The following is a 24,933-nucleotide window of genomic DNA, read 5'->3' on the forward strand; positions in this document are numbered from 1 at the left end:
TGGCCGCCGGTTGCAGCGCTCACGCATAATACTGGAGCAATATCAAAGATTGTTGTTGATCAGTCACACACAAAAACAGGGAAATAGGGTCCAGGTTGAGAGAGAAAAAAAAAAACCTTAATGGTGTCCTCGGGTCAAATTGACCCGTTGTCCTATATCAATGTTTTTTTAATTCCCCAAAATAACATGATTGATTCCACACAACGCTCTTTGGCAAGTACAAATCTCTACTTTTATTTATTTAAAATTTTTCAATTTTGTAGCATTTGAAAAAACAAATTGAAGTGGTTTTGAAATAGTATTGAGTAAAAGTTGACATATTCCAGTCTGTGATTATCCATCAACATCCATTCCTTTAATTTCAGTCTCAATAATTCCTAATTTCTGCTTTTCTAACTCAAACATTAGGTGTAATTTCTATAAATGATGTTTATTGACCATAAATTCCAACAATAACTGTAAAACTGGTGACACACATTGAAAAAAAGCATCAACAAAAGTGTTGATTTTCAATTTTGACGGGAAGACAACACGAGGGTTAAGGGAACATAGATGGTGCGGGTTTTAAAACAATGATACTTTTTACATTTACAGTATTTTCTGAGCGAAGTCGCCTAGAAGCCGGTCTGACGAAACGTGAGTTGGCTCGTGAGAAATCAACTCAAACTGAACGAGAGAAGAGAACCATACTTTTATAACACCATTGTAAGGTAAACTTAACAGATTCAACGCAAAAGGTTAGGACTAAATCCTTAAAAGAAGGAGAAAAAAAAAACATTTTTGAAGAAGGCCTAAGGGTCGCCTAAACATAGATAGATAGATAGATAGATAGATATATACCATGGATAGATAGATAGATAGATAGATAGATAGATAGATAGATAGATAGATAGATAGATAGATAGATCCCAAAAAAATGGAAAATGAGGGTGTTACAGCAGCCAAATCAGTCACACAGCACAGAATATATATCTTAATGAAATACTAGGATACAATGTACATCCATACGATATACATGAAAATAATAATAATAATAATAATAAATAATAGGAATAAAATACAAGAACAAGTATTTGAACATCAGGATAAATAGAGATAGGCATATGGAGCATGTTACTTTCAAATCTACTTCCAGAGATCACCAGTCACGTGTGACTCTGCGGGCTCGTTTGGAGGGTTGTTCCTGACAGGTCTAAAGCAGAGGACCTGTACACGCCCATTGTATTCAAACCTCAAACCCCTGAGCAGGTGATCCTGAGCAGTGAATCTGTGTCACGGTGTGCCTGCAGCGGTCAGAGCAGCCACTCGCTCCTCCCCTCTGTACCTGAACCTGAACATCCTCCACCTGCTGTCACCTGTACCCTCAGGGACCACACCCGAGCCGCCAATCACTGCTCCAGCAAGCCTGAAGAGAGGCACTCAACCGATTCCTGAGATCAGACTCTTGGATTCTCTGCGGGCATCATTACTATACAGGCTATATTTAAACAGTGGTCATCGAGGAAAAGAAAACTCCTGGATGTTTTAGGTCTCTTTTTTTTCTTTCTGCAGCTTTTTTGCTTTAAGGTGGATATATACGTACAGGAATATAAGCACCCTAAACGGTAAGATTTGTAATTTGTGTCATGCCTCAGCCACTTAACACCTTTCTCAGATGGCTCCTTCTCCTATAGATCTCCCATTAACGGATATCTCTACCGTTTCTCACAGCTGTGTGTGTTATCATTAAGGCTCATTGTCAGCAGTGTCATTTTCACAGTAAATTTCGCTGGGATGTGGGCTGGATGTCATAGCACAGCATGCATTAAGATTGGTCATGTAGACATTGTGTGTGTGTGTGTGTGTGTGTGTGTGTGTGTGTGTGTGTGTGTGTGTAGAGAGATATAAGGAAGGTCTCGGCTGAAGAAAGAAGAAATGCAGTAATTTATCTTCTTTTATTACAGATTAAAATGGGCTGCTTCACATTCATCAAATTGATGATGGTCGTGTTCAACTTGCTTATCTTTGTGAGTATGCTTCCACTTTGATTACGTGCTCATATATACGAGGATGCGGCGGGGGAGGGATTTTTACAGATATCACCGTGTTTAATCTTAACATTAAAAGTCATGTGGGAAGTAAAAACGCACAAAGTGTAGAAAATCAGTTAACACCGCACTTCAATGCAAACATATGTTAAATAAACATTTCAGACCACTGAGCCAGAAGGCCTTAATGATGCTCCTTTCTCTCCACCGTAGCCATTTTCATCTCATTAACTTCAAAGGCTCTGATTTGGCCAACCTTCATCTTTGGCTTGATGTTATAACTAATGTGGTTTGTCAAATGGAGAGAAACCTTGGCAGGGGCAAGATGAAGTTGCCCGGCGCATCGGGGCCACCTGGAGTCCCGCTGTCACAGATGAAGCTCCCAGCACAAGTCATCACTTTTTCCTCACATTTCCAATTCCTGCCTGAGTTACGCAGCTTCTGGATGTGGATCGGCAGCTCTTAAAGGCACAGCAGCACACTGATTATGACGTCTCTTTGTTAGCCAGCAGAGCTGAATGATAAAAATAATTCTCATGCTCGTAAAAAGGCAATGATTTGCGGCGACTGCTCCAACACTTCCGCTGCATTTCACGCTCGGTGTTGCAACTTTATGACTATTCCTCTAAATCAGGAGTCATCCACAGAGGAAATCTGTATTCAGAGAATTTATCTTTCGAGGAAATAAGGGGCAGGATCAATAGTCTTCTGTGAATCTGAGTCAGTTCATAAATTCCAAAACGTGACTAACGACATTATTAAAGGTCTGGTTTCTCTTTGCTTGATACGCTGTGTGTACTACAGACGTCAGAGAATTACTTGAGCAGCTTATGCCTCTGAAGACACTAGTCTTCTCCTGAACAGAGGTGGTGCTATGAGCAAAGGCTCCCGCTATTTCTACGGACTAGACGAGGAAGAGAAAGGTAAACACGGCTGAGTCCCTCCCTGATGTGAGTCTAGTGCAGAATTAAGTAGCATACAAGATGCTAACGAGGGACTTCTGTAATGTCAACAGAGTAAAAATGGACCTACTTAACCAAGTTGGTTCACTGCTAGCTTAGCTACAAGTTAGCATCAAACACAACAAAGCCTGTCAGTGGAATGGTGTTTTGAGCTAACGTTAGCAATCAAACTAACATAGCAAAACCGTTTTTGAAATGATTCCCATCTTCTGTTATTGTTTGTAATGAGAAAAGTTTATTGTTTCATGGATTTCACAAATTTCAGTATGACACGTTATGCCGAAAAACCGTTTACATTTGAACATGCGCGACTGAAATCTGCACTCGCCTCACATCGGGGAGCGACAGGCAGAACTAGCTGCAGCATGGCCGTCAGCGCTTCCATTTGATTGGATGACCTACTTGGTTGGATCGAGCCTTTCATTCACCTTCAAAGAACTCATCTTAACCCAGTAAGGTTACCAGAGAGACTTGCAGTCACTCAGAGTCACCACACCAGCAAAATCTGCGTCATGTTGACATCACATTGGCTCGCATGCTTGGATGCGTCAACTGTAAAAACGACCATTAGTCTCAGGCTAGAAGATTTTGGAAAGACTGGAGAGAAATTTTAACTTTGCTGGACCACAACCGGTCATTGTGGTCTTCAAATCAGTTAGTCCCAAGGTCCAGGTATAAACAGTGGGGGAGGGGGGGTGATCGGGCTTTTGCAGTTGCTGCCCCGAGACTCTGGAACAAGTTTCCCCCCGATATACACACTATTACAGATGTACAGTAGCTCTTTTTAGGTCCAAACTCAAAACGTATCTGTTTAGTCTGGCCTTTGATATGTAGCAGTGGTGCGACCATTTCATTTTTTTGTTTCTTTGTGACTTTTTCTGATTTTACTGTTTTCTATGTTCACTCTTTCTATTGTATGATGGGATTTTACTCATTCTGATCTTAAGCACTTTGGATACCTGCTGGTTGCTTTAAAGTGCTCCATAAATACATTTTGATTGATTGATTGATTCAGATGTTTTTCTGTCTATCTACTAAAATGAGTGTTAAAACGTGGGGGGAGGGGGGGGGGGGGGGGGTCACTTTAGATGAAATCACGCCCACTTGCTACTTTTTAATACCTTCTTTGAGGCTATTAGTTTGAACCCATCTGAAGATTTAAATGCCGGTTTGGTTCAAAATTGTAATTCTGTAATTTAAATGGTTTGTCACAAGTCCTTCAAAATAGATCCTTATATACTTGAGACAACTATTAAACAGCAAAACTGTATTTCATGACCGTTTAGTTTGATAACTTCCTGTTGTCAGTCATCTATTTTCAATCAGTAAATGAAAATGTAACCAACTTTAAGGAAGTGTAATCAGAAGCCAGGAGCAAAGAAGTATTTCACTAAAAACGTGTTGAGACTTGGAGCAGGTATAAACTGCAGGCTGCGTTATAAATGTGCTGCTCTGCTATAGCTGGAATGAATCACAGCCTGACACCCCCCCCCCCCCCCCCTTCCTCTTCCTGCTCTCACACACAGCAAGCTTTGCTCTGTCTATGTATTTCCTTGTTCCCTCCCCTTCAGATCTACAGTTTGAAGATGGGTGTAGCCAACATTTTGGTGTGAAAGCTGACAGCCCCCCCCCCCTTCTACTGCGGAAACACATGTTGCTCAGATCAGAGCTCAAACTAGTTTCACTTCTCAGAAAGTGAGAGTCAGGCAGTTGTTGTCAGTGAGAGGAGAAATGGAGCAGAAACGAGCTAAGCTGGACCGGGATGCCTTGTCTTGTTTGATCTGTCTGGATCTACTGAGCGATCCAGTGACTACGTCTTGTGAACACAGCTACTGCACGAAATGTATTAAAAGCTTCTGGGATACAGAGGATGATGAGGGACTCTACAGCTGCCCTCAGTGTGGGCAAATCTTCAAACCGAGGCCCGTCCTGGCGAAAAACACCACGTTAGCAGATTTAGTGGAAGGATTTAAGAACAATGGAGTCCAAACTGATCACTGCAATGCTGAAGCTGAAGATGTGGACTGTGATTTCTGCACTGGGACAAAATTGAAAGCGAACAAGTCCTGTCTTGTGTGTTTGGTCTCTCTCTGTGAGCAACACCTTCAGCCTCACTTTGAATTACCCATCTTTGAAAAGCACAAGCTGGTGGCTCCGTCCAAGAAGCTCCAGGAGAACGTCTGCTCTCGTCACAGTGAGGTGATGAAGATGTTCTGCCGTACTGATCAGCAGTGTATCTGCTATCTCTGCCCTGTGGATGAACACAAAGACCACGACACAGTCTCTGCTGTAGCAGAAAGGACTGAAAGGCAGAAGGAGCTCGAGGAGAATCAACAAACCATCCAGCAGAGACTCCAGGACAGAAAGAAAGAGGTGATGCTGCTTCAACCTGAGATGGAGGCCATCAATTGCTCTGCTGATAAAGCAGTGGAGGACAGCGAGAAGATCTTCACTGAGCTGATCCGATTTATTGAGAAACGAAGCGCTGAGGTGAAGGAGCAGATCAGATCGCAGCAGAAAAGCGAGGTGAGTCGAGTCACAGAGCTTCGGGAGAGGATGGAGCAGGAGATCGCTGAGCTGAAGAGGAACGACGCCGAGCTGACGAAGCTGTTACACACCGAGGATCACAACCAGTTTCTACACAACTACCCCTCACTGGCACCACTCAGCGAACCTACAGACTCATCCAGCATCAATATCCGTCCTCTGAGTTACTTCGAGGGTGTGACAGCGGCTGTGTCAGAAGTCAGAGAAAAACTACAGGACTTTCTGAGTGAGACATGGACAAACATCTCACTGGCAGTGACTGATGTGGACGTTTTACTGTCCCATCCGGAGCCCCAAACCAGAGCTGAATTCTTAAAATGTTCGCAGAAAATCACCCTGGATCCAAATACAGCCCACCCACAGGTGTCAGTGTGGAACAGAGGAGCAACATTCACGAAAGACCAACACTCTTATTCTAGTCACCAAGACCGATTCACTTCATATCGTCAGGTCCTGAGTAGAGAGAGTCTGATTGGTCGTCGTTACTTGGAGGTGCAGTGGAGTGGGATAGGAGTTAGGGTAGCAGTCACATACAAGGATATCAGCAGAACAGGGGGCTTTGAAGAATGTCAGTTTGGATACAATGACAAATCTTGGGCGTTAAGTCGTCTCAATAAAAGTCTTACATTTCATCACAACAATGTCTGCACTCACGTCTCCGGTCCGTGCTCGTCCAAAGTAGGAGTGTATCTGGATCACAGTAGAGGCCTTCTGTCCTTCTACAGCGTCTCTAAAACCATGACTCTCCTCCACAGAGTGCAGACCACCTTCACTCAGCCGCTCTATGTTGGGTTTTGCTTTAATTACAGTTGGGGAGACTCGGCCACGTTCTGTGAACTCAATTCGACAGAAGACGTTTAAGGGGCAGCGGGTTAGAGTTTGTGTTTTAAAGCTGACGGCGGGTAGTTTCTGTCGCCCTCATGAGGAATTCTATGTAATGACAACAACACTGTCCACGCATCCACATGATGCAATCTTTCGGTGATGTGCAGAGCACCCCTCCACCACGCAGTTGCTAGTAGTTGAACCCGTCAAATCCAGGAGGACACAAAGGATAAAAAACCCAACGTGATGGACGCTTCAGAAGAGGTATTTATCTTGTAATTGTTATGTCCTCTTTGTCTCCAAAGCTGAATACTGCTGTTGTCCTTTTTCAGCGGTTACATAAAATGCAAATGTACTCAGCAAATGTACAGAGAACTCTGGTACTTATCGGCTTTTACAAGCTTTGTGCCAACTCGTTTGGCAATGGCTTGAATGTAACGGATGTTCATTAATATACAACAGTTTGCACTATAGCTTTAACTCTTAAACTCTTGTTTTGTCTCTGTGTTTGTTGCTGAGAGCTGATGGTCGTGGCGTTTCTTCCCTGCACAGAGATCAGCTGCCAATCAAACATTAAGGGATGTACTTTAATATTTTCTCATTAGTCGTTGTGTAACTTTTAGGAGTTTCTTTAACTAGCGATGCCTCCCGGGTCTGTTTAGCCATACAGGTTTGTTTATACATCAGTGTCTAATTTCCTTAAATGAGTTTAAATGTTATGGTAAAACCATAGAACATGACTCCATTCACACGTGCAAATGTTTGATTAATGACACTTTTATTTAATTGAAATGCACTGTCTTTGCCTCTTTTGTGTTTGTTTTGTGGTTTTAAATTTTTGTTTTATGTAATTAATGTGTTCTGCTATCTTGGCCAGGTCTCTCTTTAGAAAGAAATTGTATATCTCAATGAGACAAACCTGGTTGAAATAAAGGTAAAATAAAAACATAAAAAATATATATATATAATAAAAAAGAAAGCTTTTCTGTGCTCTAATGCATGGGTCTTTGTGTACATTTCTAAAGAAAGCTATAATACTTGGGGTCTTAAAAATAGCAAATAGCAACAAAAATAAAAATACTTGGTTGTCATCACTTGACGGTGTGTGTGTGTGGGGGGGGGGGGGGTAGTACTTGTCCTTATACTTCTGTATTATTTCTGCTTTACTTCTGTAGTTTTTCTACTTAACATCTTTACTTGTAACAAAGTATTCTACTGTAGTTTTCTGCTTTTACTTCAGGAGGATTTTTTCTTGGATCTTGTAATGTATCACATTTCTAATTTTACTTCAATAAAGTGTTTACTTGTAATGGGATGTTATGGTGTATTATTTCTACTTATACTTTAGTTAAGAGTTGTAATGGTATGTGAGTATCAAACTGTAGTATTTCTACCTTTACATCAGTTAAATGTATGGAGGACTCTAGAGTTCAAATAGCTAGTCAGCTAGCGTGCTAATTCCTGCATGCTTTACACTGGTTACGGAAAATGAGCTTTACAAAGAGTTACCACATCTTTCTACACTGTGACAGTGTGTGGATGAAGTATTCTGTTGTTAAATGTAACTTTAACCCTTGTGTTGTCTTCCCATTAACCATGAACTTGTCCATCCTGGTCAATAATTGAAAGATTAACTGTGTTTTAGTGCTGTTTCCAATTTTTTGTGTCGCTTTTTCAGATTTATTTTATTGTTGTACTTGTGGGGTCCTTTAAAAATAACCATGCTGTTTTTAATATTGGTTTACATTATTTTGGAATTCGCGTCAAATAAATGCCTAATTGTTTCAAATTACATAGTTTTGTAGTTAAAAGCTTCAGAAATTAGAATTATATTTGACTAATAGTAAACGACAAGACTGTATGTCTCATGATGTTTATATGTAAATTATCCTGGATACTGTTTTAAAACCATAGAAATGAAAAATAAAAAGACTTCAATGTAAGAGTGTAATAAACCCCAAAAAGTAATTACCTGAAAAACGGTTGAATGGACACAGTGTATACTTTTGGGCATTGATGAAAGGCATCCCTATTTCTGGATATAACACACTTGAACGGGTCAAATTGACCTGAGGACAACAAAGAGTTACCAATCGTTCCAGTCCGGTGCAGGTGAGTACTTAATAAAAATGTAATTAACCCGGTTTGTTCCATTTAACCTGAACTTGTCCAATCCTGGTCAAAATTGAAATTAACTTTTTTTGTGCTTTTCCATGTTTTTGTCGCTTTTTTCAGATTATTTGTCATTTTTCTAGCTTTTGGTGCTTAAAAAAAAAACCTAAGCTGGTTTAATAATTGGTTTTACACTTATTCTTGGAATTCGTGGTCAAAAAACCTAATTTATATCAAATTATACATAAGTTTTTAGTTAAAAAGGCAGAAATTATGAATTATTTTGACTAATAGTAAAGATCAGAGGACGTTGACTGGATCTCAGATGGTTATATGTCAAAATTTAGTCCGGATACTGTTTTAAAACCATTAGAAAGAAAAAAAAAAAGACTTCAAATGTTATAAGATTAAATAAAACCCCCAAAAAGTTAAATTACCTGAAGAACGTTGAATGGAATCATCCGTGTTATTTTTGGGCATTTGATTGAAAGAAATCCATATTTCTGATATAAAACACTTTGAAACGGGTCAGTTTGACCCGAGGACAACACAAGGGTTAAATTCAGCGTCTGCAGAGTCCGGTGCAGGGGTCACTCCACATAAAAAAACACACCGGGTCTACATTAACCCTGGTTCTCAGATCCATTATAAATGACCTTTTTAAATATAATGCAAACTAAAGGTAAACAAAACCCTTAGAGACTGGACAGAAGATTTCTCGGTGTGCAGATCCACGGCCGAGTGTCGGAAGGTAATCAGATCGTCTGTTCCCGATAATGTGACCCTTGAAAATGGGTTTTTAAACTCAAGTGACATCTTTCTCATTCCAGCCCTTTCAGAAAGAACCCATTCCATTTCACTTTGGGTGGGAGGGGCATGCTCTCTTCTCCGCTCCCTCTGTATCTTTCTATCTAATCGCTCTCCATTTACTTCCCACTCTCTGGATGTCCGTGGCCTCCTATTCGGCCTGTGATTCATTCCCTCTCCTCTAACAGGTTATATTTCCCATCTCCATAGATACAACGCCGCTTGTTCTTCCCCCCTGCTCTTTCAAAAAACCTGATTTACTTCCAGTGCTTTTTTTCCTCCATGTGGGCGTTCCTCTGACAGGGCATCGACCTGCACATGAGCACCATCAAAAGGATTAAAAAAAGAAAGACATAGTGCCAGATATAATTATGCCTGCTGAAGGATGATGGTGGCACACGTCGACTTAGAGAGGAATATGCTTGTCGTCTAACATGTAGCCGTTGGTGAACTGATGGAATCAAACGGGTTCAACAGACAAGAAAAGGGAAGTGAAAGATTGGGAGAGGCCGAGAGAATAGAGGAGAGCAAAAAAAAAGAGCAAGGCCAAGGTAGGGAGACTGAGAAGAGAAGGGGGAGATGAACCCCACATGGGTGGGGTTGGCGTCTGGCAGGAGATGTGGCGTGTCGGGGCCTGAAGGGAAGCAAAGGGCAAGGGGGGGGGGGGGCTGATGGCAACCAGCCTGATGGATCCTGACAGACAATGTCAGGTTTCAAACGTGGTTTCTGCAATGGACGGGGTAAGAAGAAGAAGAAATCACTCAGTGCAAGGAGTGCAGGGGGAAATACACAGGACAAGATGGAGGAGGGTAAAAGGGTGGAAGAGAAGGTCAAAGGTAAAGAGATGAGGAGGGAGAGTGGGATTGGGTGATTACCAGACTGTAATGTGAAACATGTGAAATGACATAGTTCTGATTTAGTTTGTTATTGGCAGGTCATACAGGTTTTGAGTCCATAGATTTCTATAAATGCATTTCCCCCCAATATAATGTTACATTTGTGATGTTCATGGTCAGAGATTGTTGGGCTAGTTTAATTACTGTAGATTCTCAAAAGCGTAGCATCCATTACCTTCAACTGTAGGTTAAATAAGAGACAGAACTTTATATCGGTCCTTTTTTTGAGTGTCAGAGTATATGTGTCGTCCAGTGTGTTGTTCTTTGTAATTAGTAAAGTCTTGCAGGTGTTTTTTTTAAACTACAAAGATGATAAACATTCAGTGCGTACCAGTAGAAATACTAGTCACATATGTGGAGTCTAGTCCTTGTTGTCATTGCATTTCCTTCTTGCTGAATTCAGTCGCAGAGCTGACAAAAGAAAACAGTAAACACGCTTCCCTCACTTGACAGTCCACGCAATAATCCCACCACGTCAGTAGACCCCAAGGCCGTCTATCGAGCAGCCCAATATGACAACGATTAAATGGCCTTCCACTATGCCTTTGTGACATGAGTGGGGAGATGAAGGCAGTCATGGAAAAGGGCGGCCATTTTGTAAAAAGAGGGCAAGTTGGTGCTCGAGCCTCGATGCATAATGGGAGGCCTGAGGCAGCACCTCTCTGTCTCACAAAAGGAATCCTCCTCTCTAAATGGAAATTATTAATGGATTATTAAGGTGGCATGGCATCACCATGAGGTAATAGTAAGAGAGGGTTAGTGACTGAAGATGACTTCTCATATCCAAAAACCTATTTCTCCCTGAAAATCTGTAGAACCCAAGGGATTGACGTTTTACTCGCCGTTGTTGTGTACGCATCGCTAGAAACTAGTTTCTCAGTGTTACACTTTAACGGGGATCCGTGTGTAGATGTTGATCGTGTTTTCCTGGATCCTCCTGCAGCTGGGAGGCCTGACCCTGCTGGCCATGGGGATCTGGGTGAGCGTAGACGGGAGCTCCTTCCTCCAGCTGCTGGGGCCGTTCTCCGGTCAGGGCATGCAGTTCATCAACGTGGTCATATTCTGCATTTCCATCGGGGCCGTGCTGGTGCTGCTGGGGTCCCTGGGCTGGTGTGGGGCCCACAAGGAGAGCAAGTGTCTCCTGCTCACGGTATGTGTATAGGACCTTTTAATAAACAGCCACATTGTTAGAAACAATGACAATTGAAAATATATGATGCATCCAGTTTGAGACTGTCTAAATGTCCACTGGTCCATATTTCATAATGAATCCAGTGTGTTGTTCTTTGTATTTAGTAAAGTGTTTTTAATTGCCAAGACCAGGAACATCCAGTGTACCAGTAGAGAAACTAGTCTCGCATGTGGAGTATAGTCCTTGTTGTCATGGCATTCCCTTCTTGCTGAATAAAGTTGCAGAGCAGACAAAAGAAAACTCTTTACAGACGACAGTAAACAGACATCGGTAAACATCTCCCTCACTTGGCGTTCTCCGCAATAATCCCATAATCTACTTCAGTAGACCCCAAGGCTGTCTTTATCTAGTAGCACAATAGGATGATCACTAAATGGCCTTTCACTATGCCTGTGTGACATGAGTGTGAAAATGAAGGCAGTCATGGAAAAGGGCAGTCCCTTAATTCAGAAAGGTAAAAAGAAGGCAAGTAGGTGCTCAACTCAATACATAATAGGAGGCCTGAGGCAGCACCTCTGTCTCACAAAAGGAATCCTTCTCTCTAAATGAATGATATTAAGGTGGCATGATGTCGATAAGAGGTAATAGTAACAGAGGGTTAGTCATTTAAGATGGCTTCTCATTTCCAAAAACCTATTAACCTCTCAAAAGCTGTTGCACCCAGGTGATTGATGTAGGGTAGCCAGGGGATGTACGGGCTAAGATTAGCAACTTGAGATTCAACAATGGAGTTGGAGTTGAGAGAAGACATCTCTTTAAATAGATATCTGCATATGAATGCAAATGCATTACTACAAAAAGTTAATGAAAAGCTAAACCAATGGCCGATGGGTTCCAAAATTTGCATTTTGACCAATGCTTTCCATCTCTTTGCTCTCCTCACGGACAGGTTACCTGCAGGCAACCAATGCCCGATCAAGCATGATTGGTTAATACTGCTCAGACTACAAATGGACTACAAACTGAAACCAGAACACTTCTGATACCAAAATATTGTCTCAATACCTACAGATTCATATGCAGATATCCATTTGTAGAGATTACCGTCAAACAAGCTCTGGTTTGGTGGAGACCAAAATTGGAGCTAAAAGAGAGAAAATGATCGACTTACAATCATCGCCCCTCCAAAACTCCATGTACTTTCACGCGGATGATTTCTCACGGTGTCTACCAGTCAAAATATAGATGGTTCAAGCTAAATCATGTCATGAAACCAATAGTGACACAATACAAGTCATCCATTCGTGTATTGTGTAGGGTTACACGGTATTATTATTATTATTTTTTTTTTTAATCGTCATCGCAGTACACTACTGAAGCAAATCGTGAAATACACTTTTTTAGTGTTAGTTGGAAGTACAGAGAATATTTTGCACATTTACGTGCATGAGACTGTTGCGTAGGATGTGGACAAGTAGGTCTAGAGAGGAAAAACTCCTGCACACTGTCTTGCAACTTGTTTTTGCAACTTGCAAAAAAATGGAGTTTTAATAATAGCAAACATTTCAATATCTAGACCATCTTCAGGCAAACAACTGATTTTACACTCATTCACATTCATTGCCTGAAGGTGTAGTACTGAGAAATGGTAATAACTGTATCTTTGTAAGTTTAGACAGTGTGTTAGTTGAAAGAAAATATCAGTAGAAACCTGCACTTGACAACCTAAGTGGCATTCTTTTTTTAGTGCTGCCTTTTATGTTCAATTCAATGTTCAATTGTTCCATAAAAGAAAGTTGGAAATTATGCCCTTTCATTTGTTTTAAATTCAACAAGCAATTTGTTGTATTTTAGCAGAACACTGAAAGCAGCACAAATGCAGAATTGAGTACACTTTAATATCCTTATCTATCCCAAGTAAAATCGTTATCACGACATTCATTGTTATTGCATATTTTCCATGTTCCGTTTCATTAAAAACAACTTCAACCACTGACTTTGGCATGTAAAACACCACAAATGTATGTGCATGTACAGTATGGATTCATAGGGTGCTCCACATTCAGTATCCCCCCCCCCCCCCCCCCCCCATACTTAACATTCACACCCAGCTCATCAACAGCTCAGATAATACCCGCAACAGCAGCAAACCCCAGAACAGCACAGTGCACACCATCATGCTCATTAACGACAAGCCTAACTACCTCTTAGTCCACTGCGGTGAGTGTAATGAGAAGCACAGGCAGCACATATTACCCCCATCATGTCCACATCTCCCATCGAGTTGAATAATGATGGCGCAGCAGATCCCGCGACTGACGGCGCAGGACGCTGCGCATATCTGGCTCACATGAGGAACAGCTGTAATGGACTGAATAAAGAGAGCGGCAGAGCTGATCGAGGGGCTCATTTAGGCTCCGTGTCAGGCTCTGTCTAATCAGCCGAGCTTTATCGCCAGTCTGTGATTGCTGCGCGCTGCAGTAGCGGTTTTACACGACCCTGGGTATTTACAAGCGCTGGTGGCTACAAACATCAGAACTTTAAATAGCTCATTTACTCTGTTTTTATTTGATTATTGAGAAAGGCGCCATACCCTTCGGTCCAATGCAAAAGTCACTTAAATAGCCAATCATCAGAGCAAATGTTGACAAAAGAGCATTATGACTTAATGAAGAGCACAGCCATGCCTTATTATGCTTTGTGCAAACAATAATGCAGAACATTGTGGCTCTGGTCTTGGTTTTGGAAATCTGCTCCCTAATATATATAAATAACAAAATACCCAGAAACTGTCTCCTCGTCTCCCCTTCTTTCCTCCCTGCAGTTCTTCTCCATTGTCCTCATCATATTCACCGCTGAAGTGGCTGCTGGAGTCGTGGTTCTGGTCTACTCTTCATATGTAAGTCCCCCTCTACACCTCTCTTTCTTTGCGTTCACACGCCTCATCACATCCCCTCCCTTTCTCCTCCTCTTCACGCGCTTTCCTTTGTCTCCTGATACTACTCGTCCCTCTAGATCTGGCTTCCTCTTTCACCCTCTCACCTACCCGTCCCACTTTCTGGATTTTATCTCCATGTAAATTCCCCATCATTGAATTACTGCCTTTGTGTCCGCCTCACTACATTGGGCTACTTAATGAGTTCGGGATAGCCCAGGGCCGTGTGCGCCGTCTCTAACTTTGAGCAATTTATTACTATGGAATATTGAATCTAAAAGCATTTTATATGCAAAACAGCCTATTTACATATGTGCCCCCCCCCTTTGCGCTCTCTCACAGACACAAGCTCCTTTTACATTTAGTGCCACGTACTGTATAATAATTACAAGGGGTTTGAATGAGCTACGTAAAAGGAGGTTAGTGAAGATTGGGATACGAACAAAGAAAATCTAGAGTGGATTTTGTTATCCAATCATAGGATTCAACTGAGTACCCCGGAGCAAGAGAGGTAATCTAACCAACATCCATCTGCAGGGAGGAGCTGATGAACGGAGGAGAGAGGACGGGGAATTTCACTTCTCTGTGCTGGGATTGTTGGTAAAACCAGTTTGAGCAGCAGCAGCAAGACACTGCACAGAGTAGAAAGAGTCTAAGACTGACACATGACGTCCTGTGGGGTGGGGGGGTGGGGTGGGGGGGGGGGGGGGGACCATATGAGTAACTGCTCACACGAGTTATCATTGAAGGCAACAGCAAACACAAATGCTAGCGGGGAGTTTGGAGAATTTCTTTAAAATCCAGCAGTTGCGTCCTTCAAAAACTGATCTTCTACGAGTGAAAAAAAAGATGCCTAAAGAGAGATTATTTCCATAGTTGTTTATTTTTATGTGTATTATCTTGTTTCAATTATCCTGGAAAGCTGAGGCGCTCGTTTTGGTCCGTGCGGGATTATTCAAAGTAGTGGTGAAGCCTATGGGAGCCGATACTGACCTAACACCACACGAGCAGTTTCATAATATCGGAATGAAATTTTGAGAGAGAGAAAAAAGAGAAAGAGAGAGAAAGAGAGAGAGAAAAAATAGGAAGAGAGAGTAAGAGGTAGGGGGGAAAAGAGGGAGAAAGGTAAAGAAAGAGAGAGGGACAAAGAGAGAGAGAGAGAGAAGAGGGAGAGAGAGAGAGGGAGAAAGAGGGAGAGAAAAATAGGAAGAGAGCAAGAGGGAGGGGGTAAAAGAGGGAGAAAGGTAAAGAGAGGAGAGAGAGAGAGAGAGAGAGAGAGACGGAGGGAGAGGGATAAGTAGAGAGAGAGGGAGGCAGAGAGAAGGCAGGTAGGTAGAGAAAGATCGAGAGACAGAGAGAGAAAGAAAAGAAAGCAAGCGAGAGAAACAAGAGGGAGAGAGATAGAAAGAGAGAGAGAGAGAGAGAGAGACATAGCTCATAGAGTTGTCTTTTCCTGCGGCGAGACCAGATAGGGTTTAGAGTCAATTTAACGCGCTGTTTGTTAACTTAAGCATTATCTGTTCATTATAAAACACACACACACACACACACACACACACGTGTGTGAGAGTGGCTGTCCATCATGGGCTTGTGATAAGACACGGTAAACACAACAGCACCCGAATAATGAATATGTGCAATAACCATCTAATATGCATACATATGGACACTATATTAGGCGCCTGTGTCAATAAGACAATGAAAGGAGACAATAAATAAAGTGTTGATCTATTCTTTCCTACTTATCCGCAGCATAAATCTGCCTTTTGGCCAACGGGTCCCCCCCGCAGCTCATCTAACCAAAGAGCCCATAACCTTCAGGTTGTCGGAATAACTGAGATTTAATAAGCAATTGCAGCGGGCGTTACGAGAGGCCGTCAGTGGTCGGGGTTGTTCTTTGTGCTTCGAGTGATTGGTAAGTGACCAGGGTGGAGATTTATCACCGGAGGCCGGTATGGGCGTCACACTGGATCAATGACATGGATGTGACGTGGCATCTAATGAATCACGCCGGCGTCCGTGGACAGCGAAGGAGTGTTCACTCAAAACGTAATCCAATACTGATTAAAGTTTGCGTTAATATGTCGTCAGCGAGAGGAAGGATTAGCCCGAGTAAGTGATGTAAGATGATTAACTCCAATTACTTCTGCGTTAAAGCTGCACCAATCAATATCTGGGGATTAATAATGGCAGAAAGGTCTGCGTGCATGTGGAAGGGGTCAGTCAAGAGGAACCTGCAGAGAATCAACGCCAACTTTGTAGTTCCACTCAGCTTTACGGACCATTTGAGCATCTTTTAGCGTAGTGACGGTTTATTTCCATACACAATAACATTACATTTTTATTGGGTTGTATCAAACTGACTCTTTCTTAATCCAGGTGCTTAAAGGTGCAGTAGGAAGGAGCGCGAAGATCCAGGACTTAGCCAAAAAGTGTGAACATTGACCAAAATGGTCTCCTAAGCCCCTCAAGGGAGAATGAATGCATGTGCACAAGCAGTAAGACCCCCCCCCACCCGGCCGTGATTTGTGCATCTGAACCGGGAGCGGTGGATTTTTGCATATTGCACCACAGGTTGTAGGTGGTGCCAGAGGAGCTGGATATTTTTTTTTTTTTTCAACCCTCATGTTGTCCTTGGGTCAAATTGACCCGTTTTCCTATATCAATGTTCTTTTTAATTCCCCAAAATAACATGATTGATTCCACACAACGCTCTTTGCCAAGTACAAATCTCTACTTTCATTAATTTTGGGGCAACTTTTACAATTTTATTGCATCTGAAAAACAAATTGAAGTGTTTTTGAAATAGTGTTGAGTAAAAGTTGACATATTCCAGTCTGTGATTATCATCAACATCCATTCCTTTAATTTTAGTCTCAATAATTCCTCATTTCTGCTTTTCTAACTCAAACATTAGGTATAGTTTCCAATAAATGAGGTTTATTGACCCTAAACTCCAAAAATAACTGTAAAACTAAAGTTAGTGAGTTAGTGTTACGTAGTGTTGAAAACATTTAAAAAAAAAAGGGACTGCATTTATGAACAGACGGAGATGGAAATGCAGCTTATGACCTGACTCAAATGGAATCTGCGGATTTGTTTTTACAGTTTTCAGCTGTGATGCAGAGTAAATTAACCGACTGGTTTTCTGTTTGGCGCGGACATGCGTCAACGCTTCAGATTTGGTTTCAATTTCTTTTTTCTTCTCTTGCTTAAAAATCTGTGGAAAGTTCTGCAGACCTGGCACACACAACCTTCGTTTTCATTTATTGCTTTTCCACTTACAGTTGGAACAATAACCAATTAGCAGCCAGTGAGTCACCGTGGTAACAGATATCAATAATTACTTCAGAAGAAGAAACACTCAGTAAAGCAACGAGAGATCAATAACACACGAGGCGGAAGATTTTTATCGTGTGTGGGGACGCGGTTCTGTATTGATAGATGTGTTACCGCCTCTCGCCTTACTGGGCTGTGGGTTTCTATAGGCTTTGTCCTGTCTGTCCCCCGCGTGTGTGTGCGTGTGTGTGTGCGTGTGTGTGTGCCCAGATCAGTGTGTAAGCACGCGAGTGTGTGCACTTAACAGGATGTGGTGAGGCGAGGGTGCAGAGTGACCGTGATGAATCAGCCGGATGGTAATAACCCTCTCTGATCTCAGCCGCTCTCACAGCTTCTTGGGGGGCACTTTTAATTGTGATATGTATCCCAGCATCCCTTTGGGCATTTCGTACGCCTGCCCTCTTCACTGTACTGTACCCACCCCTCCACCCACCCACCCCTGATAGACAGACAGTTGCATATGGGCACATGCACATACAGTAAAACACACTCTCCCTCCTCATCAAATGAGTCTTTGTGTGACTGTACGTGACAGGATTATTAATCAAAGTGGGGAGGGGAGAAAAAAAAAGAGGAAGGGGGAGGATGGGTGAGGAAGAGGGGGGGGAGGCATGAAAGAGAGCTAACCTGTGTGTGAAGCAATTCGTTCACAACAAAAGACTCTCCTCATGCCTGAAACATAACCTGCCTTATTTGCTTTTTGAATAAACACAAATAGAGGACAAAATGCACCTTGACCGGAGCCATCAGGCGCATCAATATATATGTTAATACCCCCCCCGCCCTCCCCCAGCTCACAGTTAACAACCACAAAAAGGAGAAGAATGTGGAATAATAGGGATTTTTTTTTTAGATTTTTTCCAGACTGGGGCTGTTTTCCAAAGTGCTTTGTGTCAGAGAAGATTTATTTAATGTTGTTGTGATGAATAGGAACTCCCAGAGAATGACCTTTCCTACCCGTGAAATTAGCTGCAGTATTTTATTTGCAGGGGCTCCCGTAGTGAGTATACCAAGTGTGTTTACATGTGGGACACTGGTACTCTTTGACAGCAGTGTTGTGCTTTTATATGCATCCACAGGAGGGTATTTGCATGTATAAGCCTCTCATACATACTGCGCCCTAAAGGGGACAGTAAGGCTACTCGATTATAAATAAAAATCATTGCCACAATTTTTTGGGTCAATGTTGTAATCCATTATTTAACAGGATTACTTATTGACTTTTGAAAAGATGTTGCTATTATTGAACTAAAACAGTGAAACGGTTCAACAAATCAACAGGGAAGGCACCTTGAAATGGGACATTTCCCTTCTTACTTGAATTCTGCTTCAGAACACAAGATAAAATAAGAGTTTTCTTGCAAAATATATTGTGCAAAAAATTCCAGTTTTTCTCGATTGCATTGTTTTTTGTTGTTGTGATCGTCATGAGACAAAAATCAAAATCACAATAAAATTTGAATGAGCTCCAGTAGCAGCTCAGTCCGTCGGGAGTTGGGATGGGAACCGGAGGGTTGCTGGTTCCAGTCCCCGTACGGACCAAAGCATGTAGAAAGAGTGTAGATTGGTAGCTGGAGAGATGCCAGTTCACCTCCAAGGTGCTCTTGAGCAAGGCACTGAACCCCCCCCCCCCCCCCTCAGCCGCTCAGGGCGCCTGCTCAGCATCTCTCTCAGACATCTCTCCATCAGTGAGCGTGTGTGTGTATTTCAGGCCTGTGTGTAGTGTGTAATAACAACAGAGTGTAAATTATAATTTCCCCATAGGAGATCAATAAAGAGTATAAAACAAAGCCTGACATGCAGGGGCTGTTTTTTCAATCCTTTGATTAAAAGTATTTATTTTAAAAAGATGACTTTTCGATGACTTTTGCAGAAAAAAATGGGATATTTTTAGAGAATAAACTAAAAATGTGTTGGCAAGTGTGGACTTTAAGAGAGTCCTTACGTGTGTGTGGTGTGTGTGTGTGTGTGTGTGTGTGTGTGTGTGTGTGGTGTGTGTGTGTGTGTGTGTGTGGTGTGTGTGTGTGGTGTGTGTGTGTGTGTGTGTGTGTGTGTGGTGTGTGTGTGTGTGTGTGTGTGTTCTTCAGGCTGAGGGGATCATTAGAGAGTGGGCCGTCCCGTCTTTACAGAAGGATTACGGCAGTGACCCCGTGGTCACTAAGATCTGGAACACCACCATGACAGAGGTACAGAATCTCTGAAAGCCTGCACGGTTTCAACATGTGCATGATCACAACTTGTTTGGCATTTCTTCCCTCTAAACTACTTACTACATATGCATACATGTATGTTATTACTTAATATCCTTGCTGACCATTTTCCAAATCACATGATCAGGTTTTAAATGAATTGCCCACCTTCTTGGAGACATTGTTTTCACGTCTTCTCCAAGAAAAATCTACTTTTTGAATCTTGAAAGCTGCTGTATGATCTATTACAATCAAAGTCATTTGATTAATTATGTGAGAGACACAACATTGACACGTTGCATGCAGGAAGTATGTACGCACAACGATACAGAGCAACAGCTGAACCGACATCCTGAACTACAACCTGTTCTCGCCCCCCCCAATTTGTCAAATACTGACTTTTGGTCAGTGGCTCTCAGCATCAGATACCGACGCAAACATTCCCCTTTAGTGTCTGTATGGAAGAGCCGGGCATAGCAGCAGCTTGAACAACGTAGTATTAAGCGAGACAATGGTAACAAGTAGTGGTAGATGATAATTCAGAGCCTCTAGACATGTCGACGTAGTTTAGGCATAGGGAGTGAGGATTGGTTAGGGTAAGAATACCAGGGCAATCAGAGGCAGAATGAGGCGGGCCACGAGGCATCCAGTGATGTTGACACATCTACCAGATCCGATCTAGCATCTACCGTGAGTAATATGAAATCAAACAACACAGGACTTTCACCCATGGTTTGTGTCCCGTTTCTGTGCCGCTGTCACTGAAACGTACATTTTCTACCCCGACCCAAGATCTTTTCCGAAACATGTCAGTTAAACGTGCGTTTGTCCCGACCCAGAGCGTCAAAAAGTGAAAAAAGTGACACCAAGAGTCCAGATTAAGTGCATCTTAAGTAATAATCAATTTCATATTTAGAGATCATTAAGAAGAATATGCGTGAGTCACATTATCGCCAGCCACGTGAAAATGAACCTCCAGTGTGACGTAGTCTTTAGGGGAGAATAGCCTCACTCTCATCCACCATTCTAGACAAAAACAGTGCTTTGCTGTATTTTGTTAACATTTTAACTAATTCTTATGAATATTAAGTTTAGAGAAAATGATTCAAGTGAATACATAAAGATAAAAGACTAAAGCAATAAAGCGTACCATGAAGCCAAAAGCTAGAAGCATCAAATAGTGAGGCTAGGAGATCCGGTCCAAAGGGTCCAAAATGACGCTAAGGGAGACTTAAAAAAAAAGTTAAAAGGCAATGTGGTTAACGTCACAATGCTTTAAACTGTTGGTAATTTCCTTTTGAGAAGTCTGCATTGATGCGGACTCCCGGAAAGGGCTCAGTAAGTGTGAACTCAAACCCCCACGCCCTTTGATATTAGACATCGGGACGACCCTAAGCCCTTACGAATGTCAAAGTCCGTGAGTCTGTGGGTCCGCACTTTGGGATTGGGCCAATGTGCTAGCTCTCACTGAACTTGAACTTTGATTGATAATGCTCACGGATCTAAGATTTATCCACAAAACACCCTCTGCCAGTGCTTTCCTGCTGTGCTTCCTTCCCTCTCCCAGATCAAGTGCTGCGGTTTCACCAACTACACCGACTTTGTGGGATCTAAGTTTGAAGTAGAGAATGGAGGCAGCCTGCCGCCCAGCTGCTGCCGGACTAACAGCACCCCCTGCAGCCTGGAAGAGGCAAAGAGCAGCGCTGTGCAGGTGAGATGTACACCATCAGAACTGAATATAAGAAATACTCAAAGTAAAGGCAGAGGAGGTAAGTCTATTAAGGTTTTACGTGGAATGGACAAGATATTTACTCGGACACGCCAATTGGTTTGGTAACACAGAACCATCCGAGAAGCAGTCGCTGGAGACTGTTTGGTATAGGGCAGGCACTTAAAAAAAAAGACCTGGCAGGTGATTGGATGAACCATCTGTCTATCACCTCCTCCGCTTTACTGGTTTTTGAACATGTGCGTCACATGTGCCTCACACACCTAAACCATGCCGTAGCTCCCATTAGCTTCTCACCGGATGTTGATTGGTTGGGTCCGCTGCTGTTCGGACACATTACCTAAAGCCTGACAACACACGGATTTTCGTGTGATATGTTGATCTCATGATATCGCGAGAATCCAACTGCCAGTTACAAGGTAACAGTATCAAACAAAAAAATTACACAGATCTCTCAATATAATGTAACGAAAGTCCAACAGCAGCACAAATTAAGTTGGATCTGCTGGAAAACTGTGTTTCTACCTCCAAATTGGGAGTGAGTTACTGCCCCAAGCGATGAGTGCAAGTATTTTGGGGTCTTATTCACAAGGGTAAAACAGAGCATGAGATGGACAGTGGACTGATGCAGCGTTGGCGCTGTACCCAACTGTAGTGGTGAAGAAAGAGCTGAGCCACAATGCAAAGCTCTAGATTTAACAGTCCATCTTCGTTCTGACCCTCACCCTGTGGTCATGAGCTTTGGGCAGTGGCCAAAAGAATTAGATTGCGTGTACAAGCAGCCGAAACTTGCTGAAGTCATAAGGTTAGGAGTTCAGAGATCCGGAGGGAGCTCGGAGTAGAGACACTGCTCCTTCATGTTGTAAGGGCCTAGTTGAGCTGGTTTGATTAGGATGACTCTAGGATAACTCTCGCCAGTGCTATCCTCTTTGCAGTTGCATGCTGGGGTAGCAGGCTGAGGGTAGCGGACGCCAACAGACTCAATAAACTGATCCGCAAGGCCAGTGACGTCGGGGGGAGGGGGGGGGGGGGGAGATCTGGACTATCTGGTGGTGGTGTCAGAGAGGAGGACGCTGTCCAAACTACATGCCATCTTGGAAAATGTCTAGCACCCACTCCATGGCTTGCTGCTCAATCACAGGAGCACTTTCAGTGATAGACTCATTCTCCCACAATGCACCACAGAGCACCACAGGAAGTCCTTCCTGCCTGTGGCCATCAAACTTTATAACTCCTCCCTCTAAGTGTCTGACACACACTTAGAGAGGTTGAAACTGGACAATATTATCTGTTTTGTGCAATAACACTGGCCTGAAATGTGTGCAATACTCAACTCCTACCATAATTGTTATAATAATTATTATTTATTACTTTTCACCATCGCAATTCCTAATTATGTTAACTGTGTAAATACTGTATAATAACATTCCTTTTACTATGTAAATACCGTACATATCCACACTCCTTATATTTCTACTCTGATATTTATACTATTTGTGCAACTGCAACACAGAGTTTCCCTTCGGGGATCAATGAAGTATTTCTGATTCTGATTTTTAGTTTTTTCGCTCTCCTGGAATAAATTCATTGTGGGCCCTTTTTGTACGGATGAAAAGGGACGGAAATAGTTGAGTCACTAACTAAAAAAAGACAGCAAAAGAGTTCAGACCCCGGGATTCTCCATCACCTCCACCTGCTAGCCAATCACAGCTCTAAGTGGTTGTGAAAGTCAGAACTTTTGGGGCAATCAATCCCAAACATTGAGATATTTCAGTCTGGTGCAAACCAACATTGCCATCCATTCAGCCTCTTCGCTAGCAGGGCTGCAAAATAGTTTTTTTAAATTAGCCACCATGAAACAAAACATTCATTTCAAACATTTCAACATTAGGAATTTGGCCAATTGATTATTTTAAAAAGCATTCAATGCATCAATTGATAGTAGTGTATTAGCCTTATTTAATTTCATTATGTTTCAACATGGTGAATGTTTTTTTGGTGCCTTTGTTTCTTAGGATGTTTTCCTATTTGTCAATTACTGATGATTATATTTACACGCCGCGTTTCTCCTCAGGGCTGTTTCAGAGACATCGTGGCGATGGTCCAGAAGCACGCCAACACCGTGGGAGGCGTCGCGGCGGGGATAGGAGTCTTGGAGGTAAAAGAAGATGAAAAGGAAGCGCAAGATTTTCAGACATGTGCTCACTTTGGCTGAAAGACGGGCTTTTCAGTCCATATTAACCCTCCTGTTGTCCTCGGGTCGAATTTGACCCATTTTCAAAAAGTTTCTATTTCAGAAATTTGGGGTTTCTTTCAACCAAATTGTCAAAAAAAATAACATGGATTGTTCTAGACAACTCTTTTTACATGTAAAATAAATGATTAGTTTCATTGAATTTGGGTTTTTAAATCTTGTTCACAAATCTGTCTGTAAAATTCTGTTTATAGTAGTATTCATTTCTATATTTATTCAGTACATATCCATGTCCTGCACTTATGGAACCAGTGTATATCCTGCACCTGCTGCTATTGACCTTCTGGTTAGACCTACACTGCATTTCATTGCCTTGTACCTGTGTAATGACATAAAGTTGAATCTAATCTAATCTATCGGCTCCAGAGGGCTGCGGACTGCACAGTCACACACACGGACTTTAATTGCAGTTTTCTTTTCTAACAACAGGCCTCTGAGCTGCATGGTTTCAGTAAACAGAATGCAAAAAAATCTGCTTTTGACCTATATTTTTTCCTCAGATTGCTGCCATGACCGTGTCCATTTACCTCTACTGCCACCTGGATGACTAAATCATGAGAATCCTTCACGACAGACAAATCCCACGTGATGGAGTTTATTCACCTGCATTACTTAACAAATCACTTAAGATACTCTCTTCTTTCCCCAGGTAGACGTCTAGCTTTACTAAACAAAACAAAAAAACTACGTTCATGACGAGAATCCAGCGACTGTGTTTTATAAAGAGAGAAAAGTTTTATAAGCAATTCCAAATTTGCCAATAAAATATATCAAATAGCATTTAATGAGTGACGCATTCAATCATTTGAGGTGAACCGGCCCCTCTCCAGCTAGCGGTCCCCCACTCTGTATTTGGCTGCTTGTACCCGCAATCTAATTCTTTGGGTCTCTTCACCAAAGCTCATGACCATAGGGTCAGGGTAGGAAGGATTAGCTCTTTCTTCACTACAGCAGTCCCGTACAACATCTGCAACGTCGCTCCTGACCACCTGTCAATCGATATATAGCAGAGAATCGCAATATCTTCAGTGGCAATACTGTATTGATACACAGGCACCAAGTATGGATCTTTTATTATATATATATATATATATATATATATATATATATATATATATATTATATGTGTTGGTCAGTTTGTCCCATTTTGCAGCAATAACATTGAAGTGATATGAACAA

The 24,933-nt window shown here is 42.1% G+C and overlaps 2 protein-coding genes across 2 annotated transcripts; both read left to right on the top strand.

Annotated features, from left to right (window-relative positions):
* The first annotated feature begins 1,893 nt into the window (after positions 1-1,893).
* Positions 1,894-24,305, top strand: tspan1 (tetraspanin 1). Its single transcript, XM_032526206.1, has 7 exons — positions 1,894-2,006; positions 11,120-11,326; positions 14,133-14,207; positions 19,670-19,768; positions 21,339-21,482; positions 23,575-23,658; positions 24,255-24,305. The coding sequence occupies exons 1-7, from the start codon at positions 1,950-1,952 to the stop codon at positions 24,303-24,305; spliced, it is 717 nt and encodes a 238-aa protein (XP_032382097.1). The 5' UTR covers positions 1,894-1,949.
* Positions 4,505-7,315, top strand: LOC116695997 (tripartite motif-containing protein 16). Its single transcript, XM_032526594.1, has one exon. It carries the CDS (start codon positions 4,721-4,723, stop codon positions 6,395-6,397), a length of 1,677 nt encoding a protein of 558 aa, XP_032382485.1. The 5' UTR covers positions 4,505-4,720; the 3' UTR covers positions 6,398-7,315.
* Positions 24,306-24,933: the final 628 nt, after the last annotated feature.

This window comes from Etheostoma spectabile, chromosome 9 (genome assembly GCF_008692095.1).
Source record: "Etheostoma spectabile isolate EspeVRDwgs_2016 chromosome 9, UIUC_Espe_1.0, whole genome shotgun sequence".
Classification (NCBI taxonomy): Eukaryota; Metazoa; Chordata; class Actinopteri; order Perciformes; family Percidae; genus Etheostoma; species Etheostoma spectabile.